This window comes from Triturus cristatus, chromosome 11, assembly GCF_964204655.1.
Source record: "Triturus cristatus chromosome 11, aTriCri1.1, whole genome shotgun sequence".
Lineage (NCBI taxonomy): Eukaryota > Metazoa > Chordata > Amphibia > Caudata > Salamandridae > Triturus > Triturus cristatus.
This window is the reverse complement of record NC_140594.1, coordinates 204528938-204541174: the sequence shown is the minus strand read 5'-3', so window position 1 is coordinate 204541174 and position 12237 is coordinate 204528938. Positions and strand designations below refer to the sequence as shown.

General features: G+C 38.2%; 1 protein-coding gene across 3 annotated transcripts in view; it reads left to right on the top strand.

Moving 5' to 3' along the window:
• The window catches only part of SSH1 (slingshot protein phosphatase 1), a 441967-nt gene extending 430928 nt beyond the window's left edge, over positions 1-11039 (top strand). For all 3 annotated transcript variants that reach the window (XM_085636457.1, XM_085636458.1, XM_085636459.1), the window contains 3 exons: positions 3322-3522; positions 4073-4688; positions 9613-11039. In XM_085636457.1, the coding sequence (XP_085492583.1) occupies positions 3322-3522; positions 4073-4688; positions 9613-10839 (2044 nt within the window). In that variant the 3' untranslated portion in view covers positions 10840-11039. The remainder of the gene's footprint in view (positions 1-3321; positions 3523-4072; positions 4689-9612) is intronic.
• Positions 11040-12237: the final 1198 nt, after the last annotated feature.

Sequence of the window (12237 nt, the reverse complement as noted above, 5' to 3'; positions counted from 1 at the left end):
TTACCGTCCGAGACTGAAGTAGGGACCGGGCTAAGCCTAAATTCTTTGTCGTTGAAGGCATCCGATTTAGATCAGTCCCTGCACACCTCACCTTCCTGTGTGCTTTTGGACCAGGCTAGTTAAGCCTCTTTGAATCTATCAAAGGCTTCATCTTTCTTATGCTCCTCCTGCTTACATTTGTCCTTAGCCTTGGTGGGAGTCTCTGGGCTGCAGGGTTCACGAGTTCCACCAGGTGGTAACAGCTCTTCCCTCAGATGAAGGGTTTTGAGAATGGATGTAGCCCAAGCCAATATTTTCTTCCCAAAAGGGCCCAGGGCACTGTCCCCCACCCTTGACCTCCTCTTGAAAATAATCCTGCATACCTCTCTGCAGAATGGGTATAAGAATTGTAGAGTTTAGGGATATAACACCCACGCAAGATAAGCGGTGTATTCTCTGAGGGTAATTTGACTACCATGGGACACCAGCATCCTGAAGTCTCTTGGTACATAGTGCACAGAGTGTAAGTAATATGACTATCTTCACCCTGTATAATACTTTATATAAATGTATTGGCAGTTCTAGGCCAGTGCATTTGTCCCAGAAAGGTCCCTTAAGGGAAAAGTCGACCTCAGACTGGGACATTCATCTACAAGCTGTAATACACTATCACTAAGGTGCCCACAGTATATAGTGCAAGGATCAAAATCAGAAATTTTGCTAGTTCGTGATAGCATGATTTAAAGTAAACTGCCATAAAGTTCTGAAGCATGTGGGTGTCTCCTCTTTACTAGACGTGGCACTCATACAGAACCCTATGAAGAGAGAAAGTCTCTGAAACACTCCTTCTCTCCCTAGCTGCTGATGGACCACATCGCACCCGCCTGATGTCCACGCCCGCTTTAACGAACTCCACCTGCTGGCATAAGAATGGTCTTGCGCTGCCCAGTACTTTCAAATTAGTCAGTTTCCACAAAAAATAATAAGGGAGAAAATTTGTCAGAGGGGAAAGACTATTTATTTGCTGCTTGAGCAGTGAAGAAAGAGGAAGAGATAATACATACATTGACACAGATTGTGATTGGCTGTTACGGACTAATTGATTTTCTCTGTGGGTAATGGGAAATGTAGTAGTGTTGTATTGCCATTACTGTGGCTGCTGAAGAATTAAGTAACGGAGGGAAAGCATAATCCTTGCCTCCAGCCATTAAATTGAATTCAGGAATAATTGTTGAGAAGATCCATTGGCATAGTCCCAGGCCAGTATGACAAACCTGTCCATGTAGAGAGCAGGGGAAGATGCAGCATAAACAATGAAGCAGTATGCTGGAGTAAGCTTGCTAGCCTGTTAAGCCAAATGGGATAATACGTTTTCAGAGGAAGACTGCTATTGCTGCTGAATTCTGTATGTGGGCAGAGCCCTCCATGCTATCTACCTTTTCTTCTGTTGTCATGGCTCCTTATTAGAAATAGAAGACACCGTGCCATAGTCTGGTATAATGTCTCAGTGTAGTGGGGCAGCAGACAAAGGCTTGCATATGCTTCAAAGTGGGATATGCACAAGAGGTCCCTTGTGCTGTATTAAAGCATACAGCTTCCCCAAGGCCCAACACAAAACTATGAACACTTTCTAAATGTTGTGATGCCTGATTACAAGGTAGACATGGTTGGATTTCAGAGACTAATGTGATGTCCACCCATATGCATATATCAAAAGCTTGAAAAATAGCATGTATGAGACAACTCAGTTCCAGTTTATACAAGGTGTATCGAGCAACTTGGCATGTGTCCTGACATTTCACTCTTTCTCATTTGAAATCTGTTCAGATATTCATTACCAATAGGGTATGAACATTATTTTGCAGCCTTCATCTACTTGCCTTCTGTGAGTTGATTTGGAAGATATCCTTTTTAATTCCTGATCGGCCAGGACAGTCACTAAATCACAGACTATTTCTGATTCTTGTGTAAAGGCAAGTTGGTTATGCTCATTTACGCTGCTACTCAAATCCATTTCTCTTGTAGAGGCATAGCAGGACAAAAGGTGCAATGTGGTGCTAAACTTGGTTACTTCCTATTTGTTTTTTATACTGGGAGCAGCATTGCTGCCTCGTGTTTTGGTTCGTAAACATCTTTGTTACTGCACGTAGGTCATTTCCGAATTCAGGATCAACTATTGGATCATTCTTTGTTTTCATTCTGCAGTCTAATTCATTTGGATTGAAAAAAACACTCCTTAGTCTTAGTTTGTGAGATCTTTAAGATTTTACAGTGATCTTACCACTGCTTTTTTCTTGTTGCTTATAGCACAAACCCTCATTTTTTAGAAGGCTTCATAGGTTCTCTAGCTCCTTTGGTTGTGTTTTTGTGTCTCTTACTGGAAATATATGGAATTGATTTCTGTATTATATAGACGTCTGCTTATTCCATCAGAGGTGAGGAGGCATCTGAAGTACTCCAAAAGCATGTTCACATCAAGGTCTTCTGGGTGTCGTGTGACTCAATTTCTGTAGGTATCATTCTGTGGATTAATTTTAGTGGATCCTAAGTTCTGTTATGATCATTTTTGCATTTGATGTAAAGCGTGGCTAAATATTACTCTCTTGATTTGAAACTAGGCCTCATTATATTCTGTCCACACAGCTCTGCTTAATTTTGCTTGATGAAAAGAAAACATTGTAACAGAGTAATAAAATTGCAATTCGCATTTCACTCTCATTTGGCTAAAAATGTACTAACCTGCTGGAAAAAAATTTATTAGGAACTTAGGAATAGCTGCTCAGGATTTGCATTATATTATTTCAAAATTATTGAGCAACAGCAGCCCTTCTTTTAAAGTGTCATGAGCGAGGAAGGTCAGCTCCAGTGGTGAATATTGTATCTCTCTGGCCCCATGTACGTAGAATGCAGTGACTGTTTCAGGTACATTGAACGCAAATCCTAATTCAGGGAGTCTTTCAAACCTTGACGTGTTTTTAAATAATATGCCTATCTCATGCCCACTCTGAAGTGATACATCCATGGTATGGGCTGAAATATAATGTTAACATATATAACCTAGAGATGGTGCACAACAACCTCTAAGTAGTTACAATATGCCTTCCTAGGTTTCCTACGTGACACAGAGCTTACCTTTTAGAACTTCCTCAATAGCATTTCAGTAACAACATTCCTGATGCTGTAAACGTAATGGAGTTTACTCCACTAAGCGTGCACAAGATACTAATGAGTAACATTACACTTTCAATCTCTTTTCTTTTTGTTTGAAAGTTTATCTTTCTGGAGATTGCTAAATATTTCAAGTGATGTATTAAGAGGTTATTATCAATGTCTGTTCTACAGGAAAAACCACTCCAAATGTTTAGTGCATTGCAAAATGGGTGTCAGTCGCTCCGCATCTACTGTCATAGCCTATGCAATGAAGGAATTTGACTGGTCCTTGGAGAAAGCATATAATTACGTGAAGCAAAAACGTAGTATTACAAGACCAAATGCTGGATTTATGAGGCAGCTATCTGAATATGAAGGTATTTTAGATGCAAGGTAAGGCAATCATTTTAATTTTTCTGCAAAGTAAAAACATCTTAATCTGTTTGCTGTAGTTATTATTGGCTTGCAAATGGCTTAACAGTTAGTGGCATTCAAATAAAAAACACAAGTTTGCTCAATTCTGAAAGTAAGATTGTGGTAAAGGCTTACAAAAAAAATTTGAACTTAAATTATTGTTCTTCTCCACTTAAATAAATTACCTTAGTTTATAAGGCACATAGCTACAGATGTTGCATGATGCAGACACAGTCATCCCCCATTTTATGCATTCCTTTCTTGAAATACAAAAACTGATTTCAAATGTTCTTCTGTTCCCCTTTCTCGGACCCTCTCCACCCATCCTGCTTACGTGCATGTAGGTCACTTTGGAGGGCATCCATAGTTAGCCATATTTAAAGAACTAGGAAAATGGGAAACTGAGAGAAGATGTGATTATTATGTGTCATCATATTCTATCTTCAAGTGGTATATTAAAAGAGAATTGATTGTTTAAGCTCTTCTATGTGATTTCATGAGGATTAATGTTGTTGTCCTCTTCCAACAGCAAGCAACGACATAACAAGCTGTGGAAACAGAGAGAAAGATACATGGGAACTAGTGAAAATGACACCACAATGCCAAATACATTTCAGTCTGAAAACATGGATGCAGCTCCCGAGCACAGTCAGTGTGATGCATGCAATATGGATGCAGGATATCAGTGCCCGAAATCACACAGTAAAGACAATCTTGCAGCGCAGGAGGTTAGCTGTAACTTTAGATCTCTTGCTGAGTCTCATCTGGAAACTAAAGGAGAAGATGGAACAATGCTGATTGAGGTGCTAGAGAGAGATGCAATGTTGGACGATGAATCATCTGTAGACAAAAATACCATCCTATCCTATGGTGTCAAAGAGAAAATCAACCCCAACCTCAAACTAGAATCCTTAGCCGGGAAGATTGACTTTAGTGACAAAGACGTAAGAAAAAAACTAGACTTTCAGAATAATTCTGACTCTAAAAGCATAGACTTTAATTTAAACCCAGAAAATGCTATAAGCAAACAAGAAAGTCCAAAAAAATCCCAAACAAACATTTCGGATGGTAATGATCAAAACCAACTTAACACAGAAAATGCAAATAACAACAATAGTAAAAGGAGTTATCCTGAAGATTTTGAGGTATGTCAGGTTTTTGCAGTTATTTTGCTACAACACACGTGCTCTTTTAGACTGATTTGGAGCAATGCATGCTCACACCTTGCAAATGTGGTAATACTGCATCACAACACAGAAAATATTCCATTTTATCACTAGCTTTTAGCTGGCGGTAACTGCCCAAATGAGTATCGAAAACTCACAGAAAATGGTATTTCTGCAAATTACTTCTCATATGTCTGTATAAAGTGCAAAATATGTGGTAATAACATTGTTGCGGTGGCGGTATCATAAATACTGCTTCGGCATTCTTACAGAGGTTTAACAGTCCACCTGAAATGAGGTCCTGAGTGAATAGTCTGATTAGCGTGTTATTCTTTTGGCTTCCCGGTTGAATTTTGTTATAAAGCGACTACTGTGTTCCTAGACATAGTCTCCACTTGATAAACTAAGACATATTGTAACTCAACGTTGGACAAGATTAGTGCAGGAAAAGTACTGTCAGCATGTATTTAGCTGTGTCTTCAAGTTACATGTTCTTCTATCAGGCACATGTAACACATTGGAATAATGTTAATGAATATGTTTTGTTCATTTTGAAAATTCTTTTGTTGCCCTCACCTGCCACAAAAACGTACAAAACATTGAAACTCGCATAGCATTTGTGACTTGGTTTATTTGGGACTCGGCATATAATTTTGACAGTGTTCAGTCATCATACATGACTTTAATGTTAGGGTTTATAAAAGTTGTGTAGTACTTTTGACTAACATTAAAGAGAAGCTGGAGGCTTGGTGTGAAGTGTTCATAAAAATCAGAGCATATTAATAAATAAAAAATAAGAGAAGGCCCATCAACGTGAAAGGGATGAAAGCAATATTTTAATATTTATGTTTACTTTTATGATAACTCTATTGAAATCTGAAGATAAGCATAGTGCACATATATTCAAATATTATTTTAAAGGAAATCCACCAGTAATAACCAGAGGACTCTGCGAGGCTTGAAGGGTAAAGAGGACTATGGCTGTGCACCTACAAAACATGCTTGACAAATATGATCCCTGTAGGATATAAATCTCCCAAGCATTAAAATATATATTTATATTTTCCTGAATATGCTTGCTTTCACTTTTGAATAGCACATCTCTTGTTAGGGGGAGCTAGCTCTGGTATTTATTGCAGCCTTTTGTGACTTAAGTAGACAATATTTTATCAACAAAACGTTTTTTAATTTTACAGAATGAGATCTAACTAGAAATTGAAATTGCTTCGAGTTTAGTTTAGTTTAATTTTCCACTATTGAATTCCAGAAAACAACTATAAATAATCAGAAATAAATGTGTAGAATTTATCCGACCTTGACTTTTCGATTTTTTTCATTAAAGACGTTTCTGTGATACTACCAATTTTAGGGATTAAATTCCTTTAACAAGAAGGCACAGATTAGTAGGTTATGCTTATAGTCTGTTGATATTTTTATTTCTATACTATAATTAATTTATTAGCTCAATTATCGAGCAGTTCTCTGCCATATGATTATAATAAGATCTACGAAAAAACAAAAACGCTTGTGAATCTGAAACCAGACAACATTGAAAGGTGGATTCCCCACACCGATCCAATTTCTCCACCTTCATTTTTTGTAAATAACAATGCAGGGGTCTCCCATATCCTCATAGACATCTGTCTACATGTCTATAATGTCTAGGAACTAAAATCTGTTGTAAGATTGCAACTGTTGTAGTAAATGTGGTAGTTGGAATCGGATTATTAAAGCCCCCCCCATTATTAGCAAACCAAATAAACAAGACAAATAATGATGCACAGTCACCCTCTCTGTATATTGAACATCCAGGATTCACATGTCCAAAGTCTTGAAAACAGAAATGAAAAGAAAACTACAAAGAAAGCTTTCTGATGTATATCATGCAGTGTTGGAGAGAAGTACTTTGAAGACTGTAGAGCACTCTGGGCAGCAAACGCGTTTATTCTATTTTACCCAGAAATTCTAATGTTTTTCATCCTCCATGCAGTACATCCAGTATAGCTTTATCCATTACTGCTTTAAGAAAGACATCATTGGTTGCCCCATCAGACCACTTTTGTTGCCAAATAAGTGAAACCATCTCTCACCCATGTAAGTTTCCAGTCTTTATAGTATGAGTAAGTCATTGACTGAAACCGGTATAAAAAATGTTTTCAGAATCGAGCAGTACAATAGCAATTATTTGATTTCTATTCCTTGTTAAGTTGATTATATCAGTCACCTGTCTTATGTCAATATATCTTCCTATAACGAAGCCTGTTTGAGGATGATAACTCAAACATTGATACTTCAGTCACACGAATTGCATAAATCTTTGCCATAATGTTAACATCAAAGTTCAGCAATGGTACTGGACAAACATTCTTATACCTTGGTTCACTCTTATTTGACTTTCGTAGTACCACAGCAATGGGATATTTCATTGAGTGAGGCACAATTCCCTGTCTTAATGCAAATATTTAGTAGAGGCTGAAGAAAGTTCATCCCTAAAAACTTTGTAAAATTTAGAAGTGAAACTGCCTTGTCACAGGGTTCAATGCAACGCATTTGATTCATTCAGGAGGAAAAATAATCTCTAGTATATAGATTACCATACAAGTTATAAAACATCTTTGGTAAATACCTAATTTAGAATTTGAAATCTTATTCAAACGGGTCAACAGTGGATATATGTTTTTAGTTCCCCAAGAGGCACATGGCCTATTAGTTAATAATGTGCAAGACAGTTTACCTGGTTCCCAATACCTATGCTATGTCCAAAATGCAGCTTTTCCAGTCTGTATGCCCAAGAAGATATTTTTTCTGTTCTCAGTTTCCTTAGATTTAGGTTCCACCAACTCTTGCACAACCTGCCGCAAGGCTTTCTCTTATTTGTAAAACTAGCTATGCTAAAAAAAATGGCTATACCATAATGCCATAGATGATTCCCACTACTGTTGATGGGTTGTTGAAACCAAATTATCATTAATGTAATCAGGAATAATTTTTTCCAATATCATTAACTAAAACAACAGCATTGTTGAACGAATACGTGGCCCAGAAACCTTCTTTTACCAGTTAAATCCGATTCTCCCACCATCAATTCCATCTTAACGGGTTTACGCTCTGAGACCACAAACCCAAAGTATTACAGTTTTTGTCATATTGTGTAGCAGCTCATTACCAATAGCTTGTTAGTGCTTTCTTCTATATCACAATGTGGTTTAATTTTCAAAGAATTCACTTTCTATTTTGCATGAATTAATTTATTTGCTGCTGTACAAGAGTAATCATACATGCCAGCTAGAATATTTAGTCGGGTTTAAGTTTTGGACGCTTCCAGTGCAGTCAAACTTTTAAACAGAGGAATCTGGATCAACAGCTAAGGCATCTGAATTGACAGAGAAAGGCTTGCCTAATAACTTTATTAGAAAGCTAGATTTGAAGAAACCTCTGGGGACTCAATTTTTGACTACAGGAGGAGGTTAGGACGCCTCATGGTCTGGTTTTCATTCATGGTCACTAAATCTTGGGATGTGGTAAGCTCCATTATCAAAATAATGCAGCACAACCTCTGTAGGTTAAATGCAGAACTTGGCAAAATTTGGTCGAAACAGCTGATGAGCTTAAAATGACAGCTCAATTGATAACCTCTTGGAGAAAATGAAGGGCCGTTACAGAAAATCCCTTCTGTTGGCTGGATTTTACACTCCCTTTTGTAGAAAACCTGTTTACAAGAAAGGGAGCATGGACACAGAGTTCTTTCTTTAGACCTTTTCAAAAAACATCCTCCCGACTTAGAGCTCGCATCCCCAGCTAGGTTCTCAACCTATCCTCAGTTTTAACCACTTATGGTACTGGGTCTGTCTGCTTAAGAGAATGCAACATGTTCTGTTCTCCTCCAGTTTTTTTATGTGTTGGTGTATCCCTCAAGCTCAGGACTGCACTTTTTCCAATATATGCCTAGTCAAATATTTAGCTACCTCCTGATTTTTATGTTTTCCCTGTACCTAACCCATAAGGAAACACTGCTTGTCTACTTTTCAATTTGGACTTTAGATAAAGAAATTTAAAAGAAGAAGCAAGTGAACATTTATCGTTTAATGGTTTCCTTTTAAGGGTAATTTCTACATTCTTACTCCAGATATACCTGTTCTCTCCACCAAGTCTTAATCTGACTACAGGTCTACAGTGTTCCCGCACTAGCACAATACACAGCAACGTAGTTCTTTTCATGTTTTCCTAATCATCAGGTATAACATCCAAGCATCTCCCCAGTAATTCATCCATGTGATGACAGTTTCCATGACCTCTATTCTCTGCAAAATAATGTTCTGCTCTCATACCTGTGCATGCAGAAGCTGTGAACACACAGTATGCCTCAGCGTGGTCCAGAAAACTTTGTGGCTCAACAATTATTATGCCAGATAAAGTCAAACAGAGGTTGCTCCCCATTTCAGAAATATGGGAATGACCTATCTTGGCTCTGGATGCTTGTTTGTCCTGTAAGTATTACAAATTCCCATCGTCCAGTACACCAGCACGCAATGATTGAAAGACCATAGTATGCAGAGAGTTGTTGCATGATACCTCGTGGGCGATCACGTACAGCACTAAATTCCATCCTATAAAGGTCTCACTCCATGTATCATCCTGGCTACCAGGCATCATCTTCATAGGGTGTCAAAGCTCGTGTTGGTTATACCTGCTGAGGCCACTCCAGTAGCAGTTGTGTGCTACACAAATACATATTACATATCATATAAAGTATTGACACATCATAATGTGGAAGTTATTCTTCTAATAGAACAGCGCTACCTGATTTTCTTGGACTAACATGCAAGTACTGTCAGATTACAGAGAGACTATTACATTTATCCTTTGCTCTAACACTCATTAAGCATTTTTTTTTCTTTTGCAGGTTGATGCATTATTTGGAATCCTCAGAAAAGTCAAGCCTTCATATCAGTCTTGCACGAATTGCATGTATTCTTCAGGTATGGCATCTGAATCCCTAGGGCAATGTGAAATGCTGAATAAAGCTACTGTCCCCTGCTCTGCAACAATCTGCACACAACCGTCACTTTTATTGCATACAAGTTCTTCATTGTTAGACCAAATTCCTAGTAGACCTATGATTAAAGCATCAGTGCCCCCTTTGGATGACCTGTTATTTCAGCCAGTTGGGGAGGTGAATGGTCAAGACATCTCTGTCGCTAAAAACGATTCCAATCATCATTTTAGTGCAACTAAACCAGTGCATACTGTATCAGCAGCAGAGCCAACAGAGAAAACTCCTCCCAGTATGGAAGATGGCTCGATGTGTAAAAAAGACAGCAAACATGCAAAGGATTTACGGTATGTATTATTTAGCAAAGATTTGGAAAAGTCAACATCCAGCAGTTATTTGATGCAACATCAAGAATCTATTATTCAACTCCAAAAAGCTGGTCTAGTTAGGAAGCACACCAAAGAACTAGAACGTCTGAAGAGTGACTTGGTTGAAGAGCGGTCTTCGTTGAAAGAAAATACCACACACCAAAGTTACACACTAGCAGAGGAAAGTTTAGACCAGGTTCAGCAGGACTTATTGTGTGTGCCCCAACAGACAAATTCAGGTAGAAATGCAAAGGACAGCGTGGAAAGATCTGAGCACATCCATAATTTGGATGGTATGTTGCATAAAACATCCACACCTTATGTATTTAGGACAGAGCAGATTAGTAGCTTCTCAAAAGAATTTCTGAAAACAATATGCTACACTCCAGCATCCTCTTCAGTGAGCTCCAACCTAACTCGAAGTTCCAGCAGCGATAGCATCCACAGCATACATGGGAAGCCCGGATTGGTTAAACAGCGGACTCAAGAGTTTGAAACTAGGTTGCGATTAGCTGGAGTAACCCTTTCCTCCTCTCTGAAGCGATCTAACTCTCTAGCCAGGCTGGGAAGTCTCACCTTTTCCTCTGAAGATATATCCGGGGACATAGATATGCTGACACTGTCCGATGCAAGCGATGCCAAATTTAAAGAGATTTCAGTAGGTCGCAAATCACATTCGACTCCGAAAAAGAAAGAACCATGTTTCAGTCTTTTAGACTTTCCTGGTACAAGAGACTTCAATGACAAATCTGGTACAGAGAAAAGCTGATGTTTTTGATTCAAGTTTGTGGAACAGTTCAAGCTGGCATTGAATGTTAGCTGCAATGCTTCTTTTCTTTTTTGCAAGAAAAACCTTAATTAAATATCTTAGGTACGGCAATTAAAAATGCCGTGCAACCCTTAAGAGTTTATTAATCCAAACAATGCTGCCATTGTCATTTCATTTGCCAAGTAAATTCACAGTTGCTGAACAAGTTGTTTTGCATTTTCTCATATCAACAAAACAGTAATCGAAATATGGATATATTTGCAAAGCAAACCTTGCACGTCTCAGTCAAGCACTTCTGTAATTCTACCTCTTTTGCTGCAGAACACTTAAGTTGATGTTTTTAAAACATGATTTTTTTTCATCTGTAAAGCATTCGGCAAATACACCTGCAAAAGCTCCAAATGAATTGGGGTCAATTCTGCAATGTTCTTGCCAGGTTCAGATACTTTCCTTTGAATATAATGGGTTTTTATCACTCATTCACCAGCACAGATACAGAATACTTTTTCTTACAAAAGTGTGTTCAACTATTATCAAAAAGAATGAGATTACTTTTACGTGTGTGTATCTGTTGTCACTTTCGTTTATAATGTTTAATGCCAGTAATGAATGAAGCCACTTGGATAACATGAGTTGGCGATGCATTGCAATGTCAAGGATTTCATGACCACGTCTTGTGGCTAGTACATTCTTTAAAGTTATTTCTTTGAGCTTTAAGGGCCTAGAACTGTATTTTACGTGTTGCTAAATTGTATTTTGTGAATCTTTTGAGAATTTCGTGGGCTCTTGTAAAATATCATACAGTAATGGATCCATTTGTCGAGTAATAGCTTTACTTTCACCCCTTAAAAATACATACAGACACAAGCAATACATCACGTGTAACTTACACTACTAATGTCCTCATTACAAGTGGACATTAATTCCGATGGTCCCAGTAACATGAGTTACCGGGCCCACTGCAATTAAAGGTTTAGTGGGACCACTGCTGCTCAGTGTTATTCCACCCAGCCAATTCACCTGCTACAGGTGGGTGAAGAATCTTAGTGAGGTACTTGTGAAAAATCTACATAATTAGGCACAGTAAATCCAATTTTTCCTCAAAACCTTATAATCTGTTAATTCCAGGTTTTCCCTCCACACAAAATTACCTAGGCTCCCGAGGGAGGGATATAACAGGAATTTTTACAGTCCACTTATAAAGAGGCCCTATTAAGAAACCTGCATCTTTGTTCTTGGATTGCAAAAGAAAGAATGTTGGGATGTTCAGGTTTTGGTAGTATCAGTACATAGGTAGTGGAAATCTTTGAGGGTAGCCAACAAGTTTATAATTTGTCTAGTGGCTTCTATTACTTTATTTAGCCAGCAGAGGCCTGCATTCCAATCCGTTTGCCTAGT